At 41.6% G+C, this 23613-nt stretch overlaps 1 protein-coding gene across 1 annotated transcript in view; it reads left to right on the top strand.

Moving 5' to 3' along the window:
• The window catches only part of NAE1 (NEDD8 activating enzyme E1 subunit 1), a 25477-nt gene extending 1864 nt beyond the window's left edge, over nt 1–23613 (top strand). Inside the window, exons 2-20 of the mRNA XM_062176758.1 lie at nt 1643–1746; nt 1849–1909; nt 3560–3590; nt 4987–5058; nt 5261–5340; nt 6425–6534; nt 9356–9465; nt 10645–10707; nt 11057–11120; nt 11429–11520; nt 13003–13062; nt 13471–13604; nt 15144–15219; nt 15497–15536; nt 18521–18607; nt 18986–19078; nt 20611–20725; nt 20811–20860; nt 23372–23613. Of these exons, the coding sequence (XP_062032742.1) occupies nt 1643–1746; nt 1849–1909; nt 3560–3590; nt 4987–5058; nt 5261–5340; nt 6425–6534; nt 9356–9465; nt 10645–10707; nt 11057–11120; nt 11429–11520; nt 13003–13062; nt 13471–13604; nt 15144–15219; nt 15497–15536; nt 18521–18607; nt 18986–19078; nt 20611–20725; nt 20811–20860; nt 23372–23481 (1552 nt within the window). The 3' untranslated portion in view covers nt 23482–23613. The remainder of the gene's footprint in view (nt 1–1642; nt 1747–1848; nt 1910–3559; nt 3591–4986; nt 5059–5260; nt 5341–6424; nt 6535–9355; nt 9466–10644; nt 10708–11056; nt 11121–11428; nt 11521–13002; nt 13063–13470; nt 13605–15143; nt 15220–15496; nt 15537–18520; nt 18608–18985; nt 19079–20610; nt 20726–20810; nt 20861–23371) is intronic.

The following is a 23613-nucleotide window of genomic DNA, read 5'->3' as shown; positions in this document are numbered from 1 at the left end:
AGAAACAGAGGAGGGCCCAAGTTCTTGGCCCAGCCCTGGCAGTTGGAGCCATTTATGGAGTGAACCTCTGGATGGAAGATCTCTCTCTCTCTCTCTCTAACTTTGCCTTTCAAATAAATGAAAAATAAAATAAAAGAGAAGTGCAGCCAGACAGCAATCAACAAGGCCCTGGTTCTCCTTCCTCAGGCCGGCAGGAAGAGTGGAGAGGATTGCTTCCTTGTTTGGGCCCTTGTTTGGAACGTTTTACCTAGAGACGCCCCAGTGTTCTTGGATTATACTCCAGCCAGTCGAGCATCCGTCAACCACATGTCAGTTGTCTTCTCTGTGCCCTACTTTTATGGGAAAAAATAGATGTTTCCAGTCCATCTGGTTCTTCCAGGTTATTCTTCCATTCATTTGACAGCCGTTCAGCTATCTTGGGCAAGGCACTGTGTTCCAGTGGTGAACATTGGGGGTGGTCTGGGCCCTTACGGCGCTTGGGAAGAGTGGAGAGGTGGATGATCTGTGGTTGAGAAAGGCTGTGGACAGTGCACCGACTTCGTAAGGGGGACCTACTGTAGATGAGCTGATAGAAGGCACATTGTCAGTCTTTCTGCCAGTCCTTTGGGCTGCTGACGCTGGCTAGTGACAGAACTTTCTATATGCACAAGAAAGATAAGTTAGTTAATAGGTTTCCTAGGTGAAGGTAATCAGGTTGTCCTAGAAGCCACGATACTTGGTGATCCTGTACCTTGTCCTGTTAATGATATGCCTGTGTGAATCAGGTCTTACCATACATTTCTGACTCTCACTACATCTCTCTGAATGCATGTGTCTATTAGTCCTTTTAGAATGTTCATTGGATACTATTTTTTTTTTTTTTTAATATTTATTTGAAAGGCAGAGTAAGAGAGAGGGAGAGACAGAGAGATCTTTCCATCTATTGATTCACGCTGCAAACAGCTGTAATAACCAGATCTGGGCCAGGCCAAAGCCAAGAGCCAAGAACTCCATCCTGGACTCCCATGTGGGTGTCATGGGCCATGCTCTGTTGTCTTCCCAGACACATTAGCAGGAAGCTGGATCTTAAGCAGAGTGGCCAGGACTAAAATAGGCGCTCTGATGTGGGATGCTGGTGATACAAGTGGGGATCCAACCTGCTGTGCCACAACTCTGACCCCAGGCACTGTGTTTTACAGCATTACTGCAGGAGCTGATGTGAGGCTTTTCAGATGATAATTCAGTTTTCTTGGTAAAGTTTTTGCTTACTCTCATAGTGTCAAGATCTTAAATGCACTGGTTCCTAGTAATTTAAGGAGACAGACAGACGAGGTTTTAAGCCCAAGACACTTTGTTGATGTTAGCATATCTAAAGGCTTTCTGTTCTGTAAATTATGTGGGATACAAAGAGTAATGGATAAGGAGCCAGCTGGAAGACCAGGTTTCTAGTTCTGAGTTGACTCTGCCCCATAACTATGCAAGGCGTCATCAAACTGAGCCGTGTAATCCCGTAGAAACCTGCATTCCAGTCTCACATGTTTGGTGTGGTTTTCACATCACTTACACTGTGCGAGACTCTTAAAGATCAAGATCACTGTTTGAATAAGAAATTTGTATTTTTATGAAACGTTTTTAAGATGTTGAATTGTGTCTTGTTTTGTAGGTTGTGGGGTGATCACGGGCAAGAGGCTTTAGAATCTGCTCATGTTTGCCTGATAAATGCAACAGCCACTGGAACTGAAATTCTTAAAAACTTGGTACTACCAGGTGATGTAGTTCAGCGATTCCGTTCTAAATTTGTTTCTTTAAAATACTGACCTAGAAATGTATATTCTTGATTGACTCTCAGGTGTTGGTTCTGTCTTCCAGGTATCGGTTCATTTACAATTATTGATGGCAACCAGGTCAGCGGAGAAGATGCTGGAAACAAGTATGTTCCGTTCTTTTCAGACACACACGTTAGGGAAGACAGCACGTCAGTCAGGGTGACTTGACTTTCTGGTGGAATTCCTCACGTTTGGGATGACGAGGGGGAAGTGAGTTAGAACAAGTAAAGTGCTAGCCCAGCATCTGGCAAATGGGCAGTTAATAACAGGTACCCAGCATATGGTCTTTATTATCAATAGGAAGAAGTAATCATTATTTCTGTGTTTATGAAATCTGGATACTTCCTAAGCCCTCACATTAATTCCTAGACATTAGGATGTAATGAGCAATAATCACATTTCTGGATTATAAGATTAATAAAAACAATACCTTTTATTTGTGGTGGCTTCTAAGCCTAGGTCAGGTCTCTCTCTAAACTGTGTTTTCTGTAAAAATGCTGTTTTAGCAATGGCTTGCATGTCATTCTTGAATGATCATATTTAGACTTTGAGAGCATTCCCAAAATCGGACTTCATTTACTGCCTTAGTATTTGTCAAAAGCAGCAATAAGAAAACACAAGGAAAACTAGGACTTAATTTATATTTTGCTTTGACGTTTTTTTTTTCCTTGGGTAGTAGTGCAGTTTTTTCTATCCATAACACAGTGTATTCATTGGGATCTATAGAGAAAAAATCTGGTACCTTTGCTTACTTGGTTGGTTGAGGCAGGGTGGGATAAGATTAGTTTTTTTTTTTGTTATGGAGCTGGTGAACTTGTGCCACAAAAAGGTGCCGCTTCCTCAGGCCATCGGCTTCATGCCTGGGCCCCAGGCCATCAGGAGGAAACGTGTCGGGGAAACCCAAATACATCTCATAGCTCCCTGCACATGCTTCGGTACACCATTGCTCAGGAGTGGACCACTCATTCTAGGGAATGTGAACAGCTGTTAAATGGGCCAGTGGGTTCCATGGTGAAATGAGTTTGAGACATGGGTCACATGAGGTTAAGATTCCTCTTCTATAAGACCTTAATATGTATGTTATGAATTTCCAAGAGGGAATTATAAGTGATGTTTCTCAAACTTTTTTAGCAAGGGAGTTCTTTTCTCTCAGAGCATCTTGTAAAGTTTGTATTCTGTGGTACATATTTTTGGAAAATGTGATTTGTTAGTCTATCTTTGTTTATAAGTTTCACCTGATTTTCTTCCTCCAAAAAGACTATTAAGATCTGTAATCAAGGCCGGCGCCGCGGCTCAACAGGCTAATCCTCCGCCTTGCGGCGCCGGCACACCGGGTTCTAGTCCCGGTCAGGGCACCGATTCTGTCCCGGTTGCCCCTCTTCCAGGCCAGCTCTCTGCTGTGGCCAGGGAGTGCAGTGGAGGATGGTCCAAGTGCTTGGGCCCTGCACCCGCATGGGAGACCAGGATAAGCACCTGGCTCCTGCCATCGGATCAGCGCGGTGCGCCGGCCGCAGCGCGCCAGCCGCGGCAGCCATTGGAGGGTGAACCAACGGCAAAAGGAAGACCTTTCTCTCTCTCTCTCTCTCTCTCACTGTCCACTCTGCCTGTCAAAAAAATTTAAAAAATAAAAAAAAAAAGATCTGTAATCAAGATATGGTTTATTTTTCACTATGAATGGAATACATATGCTATCACAAATAACTTTTCTTATATAGTAAAATATGCCTTTAATTTTTTTTGTTCTTTCATTTTAGTTTTTTCCTTCAAAGAAGCAGTATTGGCAAGGTAAACAATAAATATATTATAGAATGTAGATGTGTGAGCATCTGATGGTGCCACTGTGGTTTAATCCTTTGCAAAGCTTTGACTTAAAAAAAAAACATATTATTTCTCCAAGAAAAAGTTAGCTTATTTTTGTAATCTTGTAAATCTTTATATGTTTGGTAGTATAAGAATTTAGAAGTAGGGGCCAGGTGTTGTGGTGCAGCAGGGTAAGCTGCCATTGTTTGTGACGCCAGAATCTCCTATCACATGTTGGTTTGTATTCCAGCTGTTCCTCTTTTGTTATGGTTTCCTGCTAATATGCTTTGGAGGCAGCAGATTTTGGCCCAAGTACTTGGATCCCTGCCATCTACCAGAGAGACCTGAACGGAATTCCAGGCTCCTGGCTTCAGCGTGGCCCTGTCTTAGCCATTGGGGTCATTTGGGGAGTGAATCAGTGAATGGAAGTTCTTTTTGTCTCTCCCTGTCTCTGTTACTCTTTCAAATGAACAAGTCAGTCTGTTTTTAAAAGTTTTTAAAAGTACTGTTTGTTTTTACACTGTATCCTATACTAAAGCTAAATCTTCAGTAATACTCCTTCAGAGGATGGGTATTGTTAAAAGTTTTATTAAAGTTAGCCATAAGATCCTTTCAGAATATATATTTAAAATAAGAAATCCTTTTTTAAAAAAAGATCTATTTATTTATTTATTTGAAAACCAGAGATACAGAGAGAGAAGGAGAGAGAAAGAGATCTTCCATCTGCTGGTTCACTACCCAAATGTCTGCAATGCCTGCAGCTGGGCTGACCCAAAGTCAGGAGCATTTTCTGGGTCTCCCACGTGGGTGCAGGGGTCCAAGCTCTTGGGCCATCTTTTACTGCTTTTCCCAGAGATCCAGCAGAGAGCTGGATCGAAAGTGGAACAGCCGGGATTTGAACTGGCACCCATGTGGGATGCTGGCACTGCAGGTGGAGGCTTAACCTACTGCACCACAATGCTGGCCCTGCAAATAGGAAATTTTACAAAACCGTATCGGTCAAATGAATAATGTCCTGAATGGAAATGACTGTTAATGACTGACAGTTCTTGGACTGAGTTGTAGGCATGGGAGGTTAGAGTGACTCCAAACTTGATCTAGGATATCCCTGTTTGCTACTCAGAACTTTTTGGTCATTTGTCTAATCAGAAAAGTAGCATGCAAATAATGTGATCACTTAAGAATTTTGAATAATGATGTGTTAGCTCTGTTTTAAGTAATATTCTGATTCTTAGTTTAAACACGATAGCAAGCAGAGTTGTCATACCTATGCAGGAAATTTGGACAAGTTTACAGCATGTTTGCCTGATCTGAAAGTTTTGGGGGTTATGTTGTGACTAAGTGTTTTCTAATTCAAGCCACACATTTTGTTTTTAAAAAGAATCGAGCTCAAGCTGCCATGGCATTCTTACAAGAACTGAATAACGATGTCTCTGGAAATTTTGTGGAAGAGGTACAATACATAAATGCATTATTATTTTTCTGAAAATTTTTAATAATACAAAGCCTTATAAATTTAGAATTTTGAATCTTTGTCATTTATGTTTAGAATCTTTGCCTCATTTATTCTAAAAATAAAAAAATAGCTTAACTATTTCTGCCATGTTTAATATGATTGTGAAATTATTGGATTTTTTTTCCCTTGTCTTATTTAGAGTCCAGAACACCTACTAGACAATGATCCTTCATTTTTCTGTAGGTTTACTGTTGTGGTTGCAACTCAGCTTCCTGAAAGGTAAATTTTTATGTTAATATGTTTTTATTTTTTTAAGACTTATTTTACTTATTTGAAGTATATTTACAGCAGTTAAATGGGATAGTGATTGTTTTATTTTATTTTTAAAATTTTATTTTTATTTTATTTTTAAAGATTTATTTCTTTATTTGAAAGGCAGAGTTACAGAGAGGCAGAGGCAGAGAGACAGAGAGAGATCTTTCATCCGCTGATTCACTCCCTAAATGGTCACAATGGCCAGAGCTGGGTTGATCTGAAGCCAGGAGCCAGGAGCCAGGGGCTTCATTCGGGTCTTCCATGTGAGTGCAGGGGCCCAAGGATTTGGGCCATCTGCTGCTTTCCCAGGCGCATTATCAGGGAGCTGGATCGGAAGTGGAGCAGCATCCTATGTGGGATGCCAGCACTGCAGGCAGCAGCTTTGCTTGTTAAGCCACGGTGCCAACCCCAGTGATAATTTTTAGTGATTGGAACTAGTTAGGGTCCTGTTGTTTGGCCTATGGTTGAGACTCCAGCTTGGATGTCTGTCCAGTATGAGTACTTGGGTTTAGTCCCCAGTGGACCCTGCAACGTAGTGAAGATGGCTCAGGTGGTAGGGTTCCTGTCGTCCATGTAGAAAACCTGGTCTGGGTTCCTGGTTCTTGGCTTTAGCCTTAGCCATTGCCAGCATTTGAGGAGTGAGCAGATGGAAATTCTGTCTCTCTGCCCCTCAAATAAATAAAAAAACAAAAGCAAAAAACTAGTTAGAATTAGTTATAGACATTTTGGGGGTGTGTGTGCAAGGGCTTTATAAGTATTTTTGTCTATCGTTGACTTGTTCAGAAAGTATATTTCAATAACATTCACTCTAATACAACAGCCTAGGGTTTCATGTCTCTTTAGTCCAAAAGATACACTTTGAGACTGCACCTCCTTGTGGAATTGCTTGCTTTTTGGTGTCTTCTTGACTTGCTTATGTAAATGAAAGGAATATATCTCTGCATTTATTATTAGTAGGAAAACTGCTTTGTTGAAGGCATTTTCATGTTGGCATGTTTCACATACACCATTTGCTTGTGTTTCATATTTACTTTGCTTTCCCTTACAGTACATTGCTACGTCTAGCAGATGTTCTCTGGAATTCCCAAATCCCTCTTTTGATCTGTAGGACATATGGACTAGTTGGTTACATGAGGATCGTAATAAAAGAACATCCAGGTACAATTGTTGAGCATATGGAACTTGTTATTGGTTGCTTTAGCTACAGTTTTAGAAACTTGACAATTTAGAAAGTCAATTTTTAATCACAAAGTCAATTTTTAGCAGCATTTCTCCCATTATCAGACTCAATATGCTTTTAATTTACTGTTTCCTTTAGATAGTATTATAGAAAGATTCAAGGCCGGCGCCGTGGCTCAACAGGCTAATCCTCTGCCTTGCGGCGCCGGCACACCGGGTTCTAGTCCCGGTCGGGGCACCGATCCTGTCCCGGTTGCCCCTCTTCCAGGCCAGCTCTCTGCTGTGGCCAGGGAGTGCAGTGGAGGATGGCCCAAGTCCTTGGGCCCTGCACCCCATGGGAGACCAGGAGAAGCACCTGGCTCCTGCCATCGGAACAGCGCGGTGCGCCGGCCGCAGCGCGCTACCGCGGCGGCCATTGGAGGGTGAACCAACGGCAAAAGGAAGACCTTTCTCTCTGTCTCTCTCTCTCACTGTCCACTCTGCCTGTCCAAAAAAAAAAAAAAAAAAAAAAAGAAAGATTCAAAGCAGGAGATACAATAGGTGTAACTCCTTCATCTCTAGGTGGCTATACAAGCACCCATCTTCTTTTACCTCCAAACCAACGTCGGGTTTGTAAGGTTGCCATAGGAGAGAGCCAAGGTGTCAGGGTTGCCCTGACACACAGAAGTGACACTACCTTTCCCCCCCAGTCTTTCATGCCAGTCTCATGGGGGTCTTAGGTTTCCCATTTCAGGTGCAGTTCCACACAAGAAGCAAGGCACTTACCTAAATGTTGTTCCTCAAGACAGTGTTGTAAGAGACCAAAGTCATTCATCAGCAGGCTTGTATCAACTCAGAGATGATGTTAGCCTCTTAACTATGAAATTATAATCTTAGGTTATCATAAAATTTTTAATCAGTATACATACAGTGCCTTTATCTGCTCAAGAAAGTGTTTTCTTTCTATGCCACCATGAGCGAGGCACTCTGCTAGTTCAGTGACAGCTGTTGACATTGGTAGCATCACTGAGGAGTGGTATCTGAAGATAGGGAGGAACTTCTGGCACAGGGTGGGGGCCGTTTAAGAGTTGTAAGTGATGGCCGGCGCCGCGGCTCACTAGGCTAATCCTCCGCCTTGCGGCGCCGGCACACCGGGTTCTAGTCCTGGTCGGGGCACCGATCCTGTCCCGGTTGCCCCTCTTCCAGGCCAGCTCTCTGCTGTGGCCAGGGAGTGCAGTGGAGGATGGCCCAGGTCCTTGGGCCCTGCACCCCATGGGAGACCAGGATAAGCACCTGGCTCCTGCCATCGGATCAGCGCGGTGCGCCGGCCGCAGCGCGCTACCGCGGCGGCCATTGGAGGGTGAACCAACAGCAAAAGGAAGACCTTTCTCTCTGTCTCTCTCTCACTGTCCACTCTGCCTGTCAAAAATAAAAAAAATAAAAATAAAAGAGTTGTAAGTGAGAGAGTGACAAAAAATTTTAAAAAAATTTTTTTACATGGGTCACTCTGAAGTTGAGAGAATGAATGGATTTAAAGTGGTAAAAACTGGAGGCAAGTAAGAGAGAGTGACAGCCCCTGACTTAGGGACGATGTTACAGGATGGGGGAGAGGGGTAGATAATGATGAAAGTCAGCATTGCTAGCTCCATACCACCTTTATGTGGATTATTTCATTTACTCTTTCAGAAACCTTTGTAAGGTAGAGTATTATTATTATTATTATTATTATTATTATTATTGAAAGGCAGCGTGTATAGTGACAGAGAGACAGAGAGAAAGGTCTTCCTTTACTGTTGCTTCACCCTCCAATGGCCGCTGCGGGCAGCATATCGTGCTGATCCGAAGCCAGGAGCCAGGTGCTTCTCCTGGTCTCCCATGCGGGTGCAGGGCCCAAGCACTTGGGCCATCCTCCACTGCCTTCCCGGGCCATAGCAGAGAGCTGGCCTGGAAGAGGGGCAACCGGGATAGAATCCGGTGCCCCGACCGGGACTAGAACCCGGTGTGCCGGCGCCGCAAGGCGGAGGATTAGCCTGTTAAGCCACGGCGCCGGCCGTAAGGTAGAGTATTATATCTGTTTTTTACTGCTGATGCTGAGGCACAGAGAGATTAAGTTATTACCTAGGTCACATGGTTAGCAAGTGACAGAAGTAGGCCTGGCCCTAAACACTCACTGAAATTGCGTTCCTGTACTTTTTCACGTGGACAGCAGTGTGCAGAGTGAGGTCAGGAGGTGGGGACTGACTGACGTAGGAGCTCAGGAAGCAGGAAGTCAAGGATGACCACTGGGTTGCCAGGGAAGAGGTCTAGGCAGGCAGTCAGGCTATTTCTTGAAGGCCAGAAGAAGGAGGGTAGGTTGTTAGCTGTAACTTTCCAGGTAGATAAACTCTGTTCTAAGGAACTTTGTTTTTACTTTTATTAAAACTTAAGATTTAACCCTTAAGATTAATGTATTTTACTATGTGTAAATTGTACTTCAATAACAAAAATATCTTTTAGGCCTCATACTTATTTAAAAATTAGAGATTTCTTTTTTTTTTTTTTTTTTTGGAATATTAAAGTTTAATGGCAAGAAATGCACTTGGTAGAGCAGGTGGGCATCTCAGAAAAGAACTGAGAGTGTAGCCTGCATTCATAGAGGAGTTTTTATGTATTGGGAGATGGGCCCTCTGTTTTCTCCTCCCTCCTCACTGTCTGGGATGTCTCACTGGGTGGAGGGCAAAATTCTAGATTTCCAAGTTCTTGTAAGGTGGTGTCATGCCAACAGTGTCTAGAGAATTACATTTCTTTTTATTTATTTTTTTTTGGGGGGATTGACTCACAGTAATAGAGTCTCATCCAGATAACGCACTAGAGGATCTACGCCTGGATAAGCCATTTCCTGAACTGAGAGAACATTTTCAGTCTTACAATTTGGATCATATGGATAAGAAGGTTGGTAGTGTGTGTGACCTTACTTTTATAGATAGACTTGAATTTTTTTTTTTTTTTTAAGATTTATTTATTTATTTGAAAGGCTGAGTTACAGAGAGGCAGAGGCAGAGGCGGGGGTTGGGAGAGAGGTCTTCTATCTGCTGGTTTACTCCCCAAATGGCTGCAACGGTCAGAGCTGGGCTGATCAAAGCCAGGAGCGTGGAGCTTCCTCCTAATCTCCCACGACCTCCTAATCTCCCATGAGGGTGCAGGGACCCAAGTACTTGAATCATTTTCTACTGCTTTCCCAGGCCATAGTAGAGAGTGGGATTGGAAGTGGAGCAGCCGGGACTTGAACCAGCGCCCATATGGGATGCCAGCACTGCAGACTGGAGTTTTAACCCGCTGAGCCATAGTGCCGGCTCCTAAAGTTTCTTTAACTTAAGGTTTTTGAATTGATACCGAAGTGAGAATTTACTGCAAGCCTCCATTTTCCTGTCATCAGATTACCTAGTAACATTTTACTCTATTTATCTTCAGTAACTTTATTTTCTCCCAAAATTAAAAATATATATACTTATTGATGAAAAGTATATAAACTGAATCTGTACCACTTGGATCAGAAACCGGGCATGAATGTATCCCAGGAACCCTCTTCATAGCCCTTTCCTCAACAATTGAACGTAGTTTAGAAAAGTTTGAATTTGGGTTGGGTGTTTGTTGTAATTGATTCCTCTGGCAACTTATTTTTAGTGTTTGAAAGTTACAAAAGCAACTGTATTCTTCATTAGAAAAATAATGTGATTTATAACAGACTATATAAATAGTATATTTTTCCCCACCTACATGTTAAATTGCACATATTTATTTGGCTTCCAGGAAACACAGCAGGTCCTCTTGTCTTAGTCTAGGATTGGTGTGGGAAGTTGAGAGATCTGAACAATGTAATCCCTGAGACTGTTTTCGGGGTGGTAAAATGGGGACAGTGGTAGTACAAACCTTGCATACCAGGATTTGGTTGGACACTGCCTCTCAAAACAATGTGTGAAATAATTTTTACTTAGCCAATTCATTCTCTTCTATTACTCTGTGTAAATTAGGAGATGATCATAAGTACTGTTTTTGTTAAAAATGAGTATTGTAGTGAAGAATTATGCTAACTTATACTGATGTTTTCTTTGATTTGTTTCTCATTTTTAGGACCATAGCCATACGCCGTGGATTGTGATCGTAGCTAAATATTTAGCTCAGTGGTATAATGAAGTATGTCCTTTTTAAAAATAGAAATTCCATGTGATTGCATTTTTACTTTATTATAAAATATTTCCTTAAGTGGAATGGGAGATTAATTTTTTTTGTAGGTTGTGGGGCAGATGAACATTTTAAAATTTAGCTCTAGCAGTTCCTCTTTGAGTAATGATACTTTTATTAACAAAGTGAAATTTGAATAAATGTCATTCTGAAACTGACCATGGCCCAGGTTCCTTTTCCTATCAGGTGAGCCTCTGATTTCATTGAGGTATATAGTTGATGAAATCTCATGTGGAGAATGGGGGAAATTTTCATATTTTGAGTTTTATAACTAGATTCTTAAAATTTTTAACCAATTTAGACTAATGGACGAATACCTAAAACCTATAAAGAAAAAGAGGACTTCAGAGATTTGATTAGACAAGGTAATATTGTGGGATGTGATTAAGTATTGTATAAAGTTTGAAAATCAAATTGTTTGAAGCAAATATTTATGGGATTTTTATTGATAACTTTGTCAAATTATGCATTATGAACTTTTCATTTTGCCCTTTTTTCTGGGGGAGATAAAGGAGCCACTCCTTGTATAATTTGAAAAACTAATGCTAAGCCATATTTCTTAAGTTCCAAGATTTTGATCACTTCAGAATCTGACAAGGGTTTTTGTGATGTTGAGGGAATGGGCATGAGAAAGAAAGGGCTGTGGTTTGCTAACTGGTTCCTATTCTAATAGGAATCCTGAAGAATGAAAGTGGGACTCCTGAAGATGAAGAGAATTTTGAAGAAGCTATTAAAAATGTGAACACTGCACTTAATACAACACAGGTATTAGAAGAGTTGCTGAGGGATCCACATAAGGTGTTTTCTGATGTGAAACAGTTGATTATAATGATTTAAGTCAATACATGTAAATATATAGTTAGAAATAAGCATTTCTAGTACAGTTTGAACACTGTTTTTACTAAGATTTTGTGTTGTCCTTGTTAAAATGGATGTTAGTGGTTCAGCATATAGGAGTGATACAATAATTTATATGAATTATTTGAAATTCATAATTTCAAATTGTAATTACTTGGAGGTGAGGTTATAAAATGAAGGTGCTGTTCTGCTGGCCCAAAAAAGTGTTGCCTAAAAAGTTAAATCTTGTTTCCCTGGATTTGCTTCTGACAGCAGAGATTTGGATATCGTGGAAGATATTCTTTATGACATTGTATATGGTTTGAAAGTTATTTGGAGAGTAATTCAGATGTCTTTTGTTTAATGGTGGTTTTGTTGTTGAAGTCTGACCAATGAAGTTTTTGGAGAGCTTTGGAATAACACCTGGTAGTTTAAGCTAAAAATTTCTTATAATTAAGAGTAAAAATGCTAACACTACAAACTTTTTTAGGCAAAGAGGCATTGTTACTAAGTAATAAAAGTGTGTGTTAATTTTCTGGGGGGATGAAAATTTTATGTCTTAATTGGGATGATGGACGAGAATACGTAGGTGTGCTTAAAATGCATCAAACTGTGTATTGAGGATCTGTGCATTTCACACTGAATATATAATTTACCCAAATAAAAAAAAATACAATGTTCTAGTGATTAAGGAACAGTAACTAAGTAAACACATACAAATGTTCTAGTTGCTGTGAACAAAATTAGAGCAGAACAGAGGGAAGTCTGATAGGGTTGGAGGAGTCTAAGATTAGAAGGCAATTTTAAATGGGGGGACAGGGTGACTCTCAGTCTCTTTTATGCTGAAGCCTGGGTGAAGTGACGTGCAGGAATCTGGTAGCTATTCAGGTGGAGGAGCACCTGCGCACAGGCCCTGACGGGAGCTGAGGTCCAGCATTGGCTCATGGCCCAGTAAGAAAGCTGATGTGATTGGAGGGAAGTGGAGCAGGCAGCGAGTGTTGGGAAGAATTTGAGACCGAAAGGGCCAGATCATCAGGGCCTTGCAGGCCACTGCATGTTGAGCAGGAAGGGGACCAATATACTTTACATTTCTAAGAGGTCATTCTGACTGACGAGGGGGCATCAGAACGTCAGGGGTCTGGAGTGGAAGCACAAAGACCAGGGAGGAGGTTGCCACTCAGATTTCTTCTCATACAACACGAGAATGAAAGCCTATAATTTGTGTAGTTTGTATTATTAATGTGTGATGCAATAAACCTCCATGTGGTACTGATTCTAAATAAACTAAATAAATCATAAGTTTGTATTTGAGACAGTTTGAGAATTCAAAGCACTTATTTGAAGAAGTAGCATTGACATTACAGGTGGGAAAATTCTTAGTATAAGTAAATGTTTTGTTTCCTTTGATAGATCCCAAGCAGTATTGAAGATATATTTAATGATGATCGCTGCATAAATATCACCAAACAGGTAATGATAACAAAAAGTAAAAATGATTTTGTCTAAAAGTTTGGATCAAAATAAGGTTTTTAAAGGTTTATTTTATTTATTTGAAAGACAGAGTTACAGAGAGAGGTAGAGACAGAGAGAGGTCTTCCACCCACTAGTTCACTCCCCAGATGGCTGCAATGGCTGGAGCTGAGCCGATCCGAAGCCAGGAGCCAGGAACTTCTTCTGGGTCTCCCACATGGGTGCAGGGACCCAAGGAGTTGGGCCATTTTCTGCTTTCCCAGGCGATAGCAGAGAGCTGGCTCAGAAGAGGAGCAGCCAGGACTAGAATCGGCACCCATATGGGATGCCAGTGCTTCAGGCCAGGGTTTTAACCTGCCACACCACAGCGCCAGCCCCTGAATGTTAATTTCTTTTTAATTCTTTTAGACTCCTTCATTTTGGATTCTAGCTCGTGCCTTAAAGGAATTTGTGGCCAAAGAAGGTCAAGGAAATTTACCAGTTCGAGGCACAATTCCTGACATGATTGCAGATTCGGGCAAATATATAAAACTGCAAAATGTGTAAGTTGCTATTTTCAAACTATGTAACTGACAAACTTGTTCATATTAGAGTTGAACATTTAGCACTCAGAAATCAAAGTCTCTTATAACCTCATTGCTTTAGAAATATGCTGAAGAATTTAGGGGGCATTTTTTTTCTTAAAAGACTTTCTTTTTTTTTTAAGATTTATTTTATTTATTTGAAAGAGTTACAGAGAGAAGAAAAGGGAGGAGGAGGGGGAGGGAGAGAGAGAGAGAGGTCCTCCATCTGCTGGTTCATTCCCTAAATGGCCGCAACGGCCGGAGCTGTGTTGATCCAAAGCCAGGAACCAGCAGCTTCTTCTGGGTCTCCCATGCAGGTTCAGGGGCCCAAGGACTTGGGCCACCTTCTACTGCTTTCCCAGGCCATAGCAGAGAGCTGAATTGGAAGTGGAGCAGCTGGGACTTGAACTGGTCCCAAAACTATGTTTTTCTGCTTGAAAAAGTTTTAGGTTGAAAGCAAAATTGAGTGGAAAGTACAAAGAATTCTCATATATTACCAGAACATAGTTTTTTCTTTTAGATTGCGTGATAAAGCCTAACATTTAATCACTTACTCTGGGTTGTGAACTGTTCTGTGTACTAACTAATCTAATACGTACATTGGGTTTACAACAACCTCATGAGAGAAACTCAATGTCTCCATTTTGCAGAACAGGAAACTGAGGCACAGAAAAGGTGACTTATTCTGATAAATGACAGACCAGGATTTGAACTCCATGAAACAGAACTCCAGAGCCATCTCTTGCATATTTCCTCTAACTTAAAACTGAAGACTTTAGTTTTGATGGACTCTCTGTCATTAATATTTTGTAGTTTGAAGTGTCCGTAACCAGAGTGACACCTGCTACACAGGCATCACTAGCCTGAACCCAGGTAGACTGTCGTAGGGATAGGCCTCCGTAGGTGTTTCCTTTGTACGGATGAACCCAAGGCTGCAGGTTTGGTTTCCTCAGGAGCCAGACAATGTCACACACAGATGCTGCTTCCACAGACAAACTGTGCTCTTCATTTCAGTTACTGTCTAGCAGATCTTCCTTTGTTGGCCTGGCCCATGAATTCAACTTGGGCAGGGCCCACAGAGAGCAGAAAAAAGTGTGAAGAGGTAGTCAGCTTATACTCTGATTATTTCTAAATAGACCTAAACAAAATTTTTCCATGAATTTATAAATACTTGATTTAACTCCTTGGACTTAACTTGAAGGAAGCAAGTCATGTTCTTGAGTAACATGTTTTCTCAGTTCCTCTGTCAGAGGCCTGGGTCATGGATTCATGGATCGCCCAAGGAGCAGTTTTTAAGTTGGGTACTGTTCATTAAAACTAAAGAGGGAGCCTGGATTTTAGGGAGCTTATTGCCAACCCTGGGAAATCCCCAACACTGACAGGTGCTGCTGGTGGTGTTTCCTGGCATTTTTGCATTTTATATGTTGCCAGACCAATGTTTTTGTCTGCTTCAGGGTAATAATTAAATTTTGCTAATTAAAAGTTTTGCTAATAGTTGCTTTTGTTGTTCTTCCCCAGTTACCGCGAAAAAGCAAAGAAAGATGCTGCTGCTGTGGGGAATCATGTTGCCAAGCTGCTGCAGTCCATTGGCCAGGTACGCTGCTGGGCACACTGCGTCTCTGATGGACATCTCTGTAGAGGCCTGATCACGTAATTCCAGCGAGAAAGAGTTCAGAGACAGAGGGCTTGGCCCTGGCTCTGTGCTTCTCCTTGCCCACCTAGGGGAAAAGCCAGTTACAGGGAAACAGTGTTTTTAAGGTGCTCTCCCAGCTCTGAGAAAGCCTCCCCATGCTACAGCTATTGGCTTTGCGCTGCACCCTCTGTTAATCTTTTCTGTACCAGAGCAAAAACCTACATTTATCTCTTTACAGGCACCAGAATCCATTTCAGAGAGAGAATTAAAGTTGCTCTGTAAGTCTGCTTAAATTAGCTTATTTTACTATATAAAAATTGCCACAGGGAACATTCCCAGGAGTTTTAAATGGTTGGAATTTTGAATTTTCTGTGGTCTTAATGGCATAGATATATAATTATTATGTAAAGTTTTTTTTTTAATTTTTCATAATACAGAAGATATTTTAAGACTGGGTCAGAGGTAGAACATATCTATCTATGACAATGCTAAAAGGACATGAAGGTCAATTAATTGAAAATTGTCATTAATGTAGAATTATTTTCAGCTTGTTAATTTTAAGTAATTTGGGAAATTTTATTTGAAGACTGGTTTTGAAGTCTTGAGTCACATGTACATTGACAGTACTGATTTTTTTAACGATTTATTTATTTATTTGAAGGCAGAGTTATAGAGAGGCAGAGGCAGAGAGAAAGACAGAAAGGTCTTCCATCCACTGGTTCACTCCCCAGATGGCCGCAGTGGCTGGAGCTGCACTGATCGGAAGCCAGGAGCCAGGAGCTTCTTCTAGGTTTCCCACGTGAGTGCAGGAGCCCAAGGGCTTATGCCATATTCCACTGCTTTCCTAAGCCATAGCAGAGAGCTGGAACGGAAGTGGAGCAGCCGGGATTCAAACTGGCACCCATATGGGATGCTGGTGCTGCAGGCGGTGCTTTACCCGCTATACTACAGTGCTGGCCCCGACGGTATTGATTTAAAAACTCACCTTGACCTGTGTTGAGTGACTGATGGAATTAAAAATTTTGCTGTCTAGTTTCAGAGAGGCTAGGCTCCTGGGGTCTCTTCTGTCTGACTCATTTTCTTTTATTCAAAAATAACTTTCTGGGGGCCGGCACTGTGATGTAGTGGGTAAAGCTGCCACCTGCAGTGCCAGCATCCCATATGGGTGCTGGTTCTAGTCCCGGTTGTTCCACTTCCTATCTAGCTCTCTGCTATGACCTGGGAAAGCAGTAGAAGACGGCCCAAGTGCTTGGGCCCCTGTACCCATGTAGGAGACCCAGAAGAAGCTCCTGGCTTCAGATCAGGACAGCTCCAGCAGTTGTGGCCATCTGGGGAGGGAACCAGCGGATGGAAGACCTCTCTCTCTCTCTCTCTCTGCCTCTCCTTCTCTTTCTGTGTAACTCTGACTTTCAAGTAAATAAATAAATCTTTTTTAAAAATAACTTTCAAGGCCGGTGCCGCGGCTCACTAGGCTAATCCTCCGTCTTGCGGCGCCGGCACACCGGGTTCTAGTCCCAGTCGGGGCACTGATTCTGTCCCAGTTGCCCCTCTTCCAGGCCAGCTCTCTGCTGTGGCCAGGGAGTGCAGTGGAGGATGGCCCAAGTCCTTGGGCCCTGCACCCCATGGGAGACCAGGAGAAGCACCTGGCTCCTGCCATCGGATCAGTGCGGTGCGCCGGCCGCAGCGCACCGGCCGCAGCGCACCGGCCGTGGCGGCCATTGGAGGGTAAACCAACGGCAAAGGAAGACCTTTCTGTCTGTCTCTCTCTCTCTCACTGTCCACTCTGCCTGTCAAAAAAAAAAAAAAAAAAAAAAACCTTTCAAAATAATAAAACATCTATTTTCATGCCATGTGAAGATTTTTCCCTATAGCTACTATACCTAGTTCCTATAGAAGTTTCTATTCTTCATGTTATCTGTTTTTTAAAAAACTTTTTTATTTTCATTTTATTTGGAAGGCAGAGAGAGAGAGAGAGAGAGGTTCCAGCTACTGGGTTCAGTCCCCCAGTGCCACAGCAGTGTAGGAGATGAAACAGGCTGAAGCCAGGAGCCTGGAACTCAATGTAGAAGTCTCCCACAATGGATGGTAGGGACCCAAGAACTGGAGCCATTGCCGGCTACCTCCCAGGGTACCATTAGCAGAATACTGGAATTGGAAGCAGAGCTGAGATTTGAACCCAGACACTCTAATATGGGAATGCCAGCATCCCAAGTGATATGTTCACTGTTATGCCAAAGCCTGCCCCCATGTTTCCCATCTTAATATAGCCTTATTCAAGCTTCCCATTTCATGACTTTTCCACAATGCCTACTTAGGCTCGGTTTTATTGTTTTGTACTATTACATGTTATGTACCTTGTTTCTGAATTAGTGTTTGTTCTATTAGACAATAGCAGATTAAAAGCTGGATGTTGGTTATTTGAGAGTTTATTATTCTGTTCTATTTCAGGGTATGTTTAAAGTTTCCGTAATATAAAATCTTTATGAATAAAAAAAGCTGGGACTGGTGCTGTGGCATGGCAGGTAAAGCTGCTGCTTGCAGCGCTGGCATCCCATATGGGCGCTGGTTTGAGTCTTGGCTGCTCCACTTCTGATCCAGCTCTCTGTTAATGTGTCTGGGAAAGCAGCATAATATGGCCCAAGTGCTTGGGTCCCCGTTCCCTCACGGGAGACCCCGAAGAAGCTGCTGACTCCTGGCTTTGGACTGACAGCTCTGGCTGTTGTAGCCATTTGGGGAGTGAACCAGTGGATGGAAGATTCTCTCTTCTCTCTGTCTCTCTCTCTCTAACTCTGCCTTTAAAATAGATAATTAAATCTTTTAAAAAATTTTCAGGTACCAAGAGCACAATATTAACATTTTGTTTTAGGACTGCTTGTCCATAATACGGGAAACCATTATCGAGCCATCTCAGGCATTGTGCTCTGTACTTTATACACTTGTCATGTTTGATCTACAGAAAACTCTCAAAGGTAAACAATATTATTCCCATTTTACAAATGAAAACTGAGGCTCAGAGAGGTTCTGTCACCTTCTTAACCAGTACTGAACTATTGTAGGGCCAAGGATACACATTTAAGAGAATTTGTATTCTGGTGTCTTCTCTGCTAACCTTTAGGGCCTAATGCTTCCATTAGAGTGTGTTTCTTCACACTCTCCTATCTGTGAAGGATATGTACAGCACTTCCTGTTTGTAAAGTGACCTTTGATTTGGAATATTCTTCTGTCTTAACCATTGTTTCCACGGTGTCTTTCCTGTGCTCAGGCAGCAATTCTGCGTTTCTTCGAGTAGTAAGATGTCGGTCCTTAGCTGAAGAATATGGTTTGGATACAGTTAACAAGGATGAAATTAGTAAGTATTAATAGCCTTTTAATGCTGGCTTGATTTAATTAATTTTAAAGGTAACAGATTTTATATACCTGTTATATAAACTTAATTTATACATGAAATCCTATTGGAATCAGAGTCTGTTGTAAGATATGCATAGGAGCTAAATCAGGATGTTACTGCTGCAGTAGAGATTGTGTGACTACAGCTAGTGTTCATAACGTGGGATCACACCTTAATGTATCTCCTCTTATTTTGTTGCTACTCATCATTTTCTATTTTATTGTTAAAATTGTAGTCAGGTGTCTTCTATCTTGAAATTTGATTATATACTGAATTTACCCCCTCATTGTTTGTAAGTTGTGAATTACTGAAATGACACTGAATTTTTCCCTTCCCCAGTTTCCAGCATGGACAGTCCAGATAATGAGATAGTATTATATTTAATGTTACGGGCTGTTGACAGATTTCATAAACAACATGGTAGATATCCAGGTAAGAATAACAAGTGAATTACCGAATACAACAAAATCTTGAATAGACATGTAAATTGAACCTTAAGTGTTTTCATGGTGGGCCGGCGCTGTGGCTCAATAGGCTAATCCTCTGCCTTGCTGCGCTGGCACACCGGGTTCTAGTCCCGGTCGGGGCACCGGATTCTGTCCCGGTTGCCCCTCTTCCAGGCCAGCTCTCTGCTATGGCCAGGGAGTGCAGTGGAGGATGGCCTAAGTGCTTGGGCCCTGCACCCCATGGGAGACCAGGAGAAGCACCTGGCTCCTGCCTTTGGATCAGCGCGGTGCACCGGCTGCAGCACACCAGCCGCGGCGGCCAATGGAGGGTAAACCAACAGCAAAGGAAGACCTTTCTCTCTGTCTGTCTCTCTCTCACTATCCACTCTGCCTGTCAAAAATAAAAAAATAAAAAAAAGTGTTGCTTGAATATCACATTGTAAACAGATTGCATCTATAGTTTATCCCAGTGAATCCTAGTGAGGAGCTACCATTTGTTTTTTTAGTGTTTGATTCTAAACCATTACAGGAGGAATGTTGGTAGCATGGATATAAAAGAAAACTTTTTTTCTGTCAGTTTCCAAGGTTTACTTCTAAGAAGGACCCTGAGTTTAATTTAGTGGAGTAGGAAAGCCATTGACCTCTGAACTCAGAACTCTTGACAATGTAGAGATGTCTTTGTTCAGTCTACATTTTTTGTTATCTACAAGTGTAGTAATTAGAGAATTGGGATAATTTCAAAGATGGACTGTTGCTCAGAATATATTTATCTTTTGATAATTTTAATTAAAAATTTTTAATACTTGACTAGTATGATGATTGTATTTTTCCTTCCAGTAGTAATAATAGCAGCTTATCTTGGGAGACATTTTAGTTTAAACATTAAAAACTGCCTGGACTTATTTCCTAGTTTTACTGTTTATGAGATAAGTAAATTAATCTGTACTTCAGTTCTCTCAACTGTAAAATGAGGACAATAGTACCTATTTTATAGAGTTGTTGTGAGGATTAAATAGAATTTTTAAATTTATTGTTTAAGGAGTACAAATTTAAATTTATAAACACATACTGTATATGGATAGTATGTAGCATTTATGAATGTTTGATAAGTATTACCTATTATAGCTTTATTTCCTCAAGATCATCTAATTTCTTATATATACATAATACGGATCATAATTTGCCTAAATGGTATAACTAGGACAACAGTTTTTTATTCTTTCAGTTCTTTTATCAATTAATTACTAGATATTATGTGCCAAATACTTTTCTAGATATTGGGTGTCGAACAGGGGACAAAAGTTTATTGAACTCAAAATTTTAATAGATTTTAATTATAGATATATGCAAATATCGGTCTCATACTTTCCATTATTTTTGTTTTATCTTCACTTCCGTACCTTACTGTTTTGACTAGAATACCCAAAACTGAATTAAATAAAAAGGTAGCCATTAATTTTTAGTTATGATTATTTTAATGAAAATTCATTTATATAATTAATTTATATGTATTTTTAGGAGTGTCTAACTATCAAGTTGAAGAAGATGTAGGAAAGTTGAAGTCTTGTCTCACTGGCTTCCTTCAGGAATATGGGTTATCTGTAATGGTGAAAGATGATTATATCCATGAATTGTGAGTATTCTTCAGGGCATATGAGACAGAAGCCCCCACCTGTCCTAAGGCTGATCTAAGGTCATGTGTCCATCCTTTCCTGTAGTTGCCGATATGGAGCTGCTGAGCCACACACCATTGCTGCGTTCTTGGGGGGTGAGTTCCAAGTTGAGATCATATTTATGTGACCAGAACTTGCCTATAGTAAAAACTGAAGGTTTGTTTTTTTTTTTTTTTGGCTTCTTTATGTTCTGTAACATTTTGCATATGCTATTATTACCTCACTTCCTTCAGGTTTGGTGGTTTTGTTTAAATGTGATCCTCTCTTCCAGGCCATCCCCAGTTCCCTTCTTTTTTATTTATTTATTTATTTTGACAGGCAGAGTGGACAGTGAGAGAGAGAGACAGAGAGAAAGGTCTTCCTTTTGCCGTTGGTTCACCCTCCAATAGCCGCCGCGGCTGGTGCGCTGCGGCCGGCGCACCACATGATCCGAAGGCAGGAGCCAGGTGCTTCTCCTGGTATCCCATGGGGTGCAGGGCCCAAGCACTTGGGCCATCCTCCACTGCACTCCCGGGCCATAGCAGTGAGCTGGCCTGGAAGAGGGCCAACCAGGATAGAATCCAGCACCCCGACCGGGACTAGAACCCAGTGTGCCGGCGCCGCAGGTGGAGGATTAGCCAATTGAGCCATGGCGCCGGCCCCAGTTCCCTTCTTTACAACTGGCTGCTGCCTTTGTGCTCCTATCCCTCTTCCTTGCTTTTTCTCCTTAGCACTCATGGTCCTGTGATGTAGTATACATTCTGTTTATTTGGAAATCATCTGTCTGTCTCTGCCAAAATGTGGGATCCATGGGCAAATGAGTCTTTTATCTTTTGCCTAGAACATTGTGTAACAGATCCTGAAATTTTTTTAAAGGTTTACTTATTATTTATTTGAAAGGCAGAGTTACAGAGAGAGGGAGGGTCAGAGAGAGAGAGAGAGATCTTCCATCTGCTGTTTCACTTCCCAAATGGCTGCAACAACTCAACTGGGGGTGTGCTGTGTCAAAGCCAGGAGCCTGGAGCTTCTTCCAGGTCTACCATGTGGATGCAGGGGCACAAGGACTTGGGCTGTCCTCTGCTGCTTTCTCAGGTCATTAGTAGGGAGTTTGTTTGCAAGTGGAGCAGGTGGGTCTCAAACTGATGCCCTTATGGGATGCCAGCATCGCAGGCGGCAGCTTTATCTGTTACACCACAACACTAGCCCCCAATTTTTAAAAAAAATTTTTAAAGATTTACTTGAAAGGCAGAGTTACAGAGAGAGAGGGAGAGACAGAGTGAGGTCTTCCATCCACTGGTTCACTCCCCAAATGGCCGCAACAGCTGGAGCTGGGCTGGTTCGAAGCCAGGAACTTCTATGAGTGCAGAGGCCCAAGTACTTGGACCGTCCTCCGCTGATTTCCCAGGAATATTAGCAGCGAGCTGGATCAGAAGTGGAGCACCCAGGACTCAAATCGGTGTCTATATGGGACATAGGCTTTACCTTCTATGCCACAGCACTGGCCCTAATCCTTAAATTTTATCAAGTCGATGAATATCTGTGAAAGAGGAAGCTTCAGATTATAAAAAAGATCCAGAATATTTTTTTTAAGATTTATTTATTTATTAAAGATGGAGTTACAGACAGATCTTCCATTTGCTGACTCGCTCCCTAAATGACAGCCAGGAGTCAGGAGCTTCATCCAGGTCTCCCACATGGGTGGCAGGGGCCCAAGTACTTGGGGCATCTTCTGCTGCTTTCTCAGGTGCATTCGCAGGGAGCTGGATCAGAAGTGGAGCAATTGGGACTTGAACTGGTGCTATTATGGGATGCTGGCATTGGAGGTGGTGGCTTAACCCACTGCACCACGATGCTGGCCCTATTTTGTTGGTTTTGAGTAGTTATTGCAGCCTGGCAGTATTTCATGTAGATCCTTTTAGTTATTACCAATGTTTTAGAACATAATGTACTTTTACCCTTTTTTATTCTAAAACGGGCAAAAGGTAAAATTCAAATGCTTAAGCCAGAAGGGTGTCCTTTGAGAATCTTTTTGCCTCTGTGAATCCATTTGAAAAGTCCTGTCGGGGCTGGCACTGTGGCATAGCGAGTAAAGCTGTCACCTGCGGTGCTGGTATCCCATATGAGTGCCAGTTCAAGTCCCGGCTGCTCCACTTCCGATCCAGCTCTCTGCTATGGCCTGGAAAAGCAGTAGAAGATGGCCCAAGTCCTTGGGCCCCTGCACCCACGTAGGAGACCCAGAAGAAACTCCCACTCCTGGCTTCGGATCCGTGCAGCTCTGGCTGTTGTGGCCAATTGGGGAGTGAACCAGTGGAATCATACTACAGTTTAAACTTTGCTTTGTTCACTTTCTATATCTTGCCAATCTTTTTAAGCTACTGTAATTAAAAATGCTTCATTGTTTTAAATAATAGCAATATCCATTGTATGAAATAGCCAAAATAAAACTTTTACAACATAGTTATAAAAATTATCCTTTAAATTTTTTTATGACTCAGTAAGCTATGCCTGTTTTGGATTACTTTTAAATAACTTTGCTTTGGGAAAGGTTTTATACAGAATTGAATGTGTTTATATCATTCTTGAAGATTATTCTTTTAAAGATTTGCTTTTCTCTCTTTTCCTTGCAGGAGCTGCTGCTCAAGAGGTTATCAAAATAATCACCAAACAATTTGTAATTTTTAATAATACTTATATTTATAGTGGCATGTCACAAACCTCAGCAACTTTCCAGTTGTAGAATAAGCACTTTGTGTAGTGTGTTAATGATTGAAGCTGTAATTGCCTTCAGGTTGTGCTCTTATCTGTAAAATTGTGCTAAAGGAAAGCCGTCAAACTGTTTCCTTAATAAACATTTTGTCATTTGTCATAA

This window comes from Lepus europaeus, chromosome 19 (genome assembly GCF_033115175.1).
Source record: "Lepus europaeus isolate LE1 chromosome 19, mLepTim1.pri, whole genome shotgun sequence".
NCBI lineage: Eukaryota > Metazoa > Chordata > Mammalia > Lagomorpha > Leporidae > Lepus > Lepus europaeus.
The sequence above is the reverse complement of the archived record's forward strand: the minus strand, read 5'-3'. Positions and strand labels throughout refer to the sequence as shown.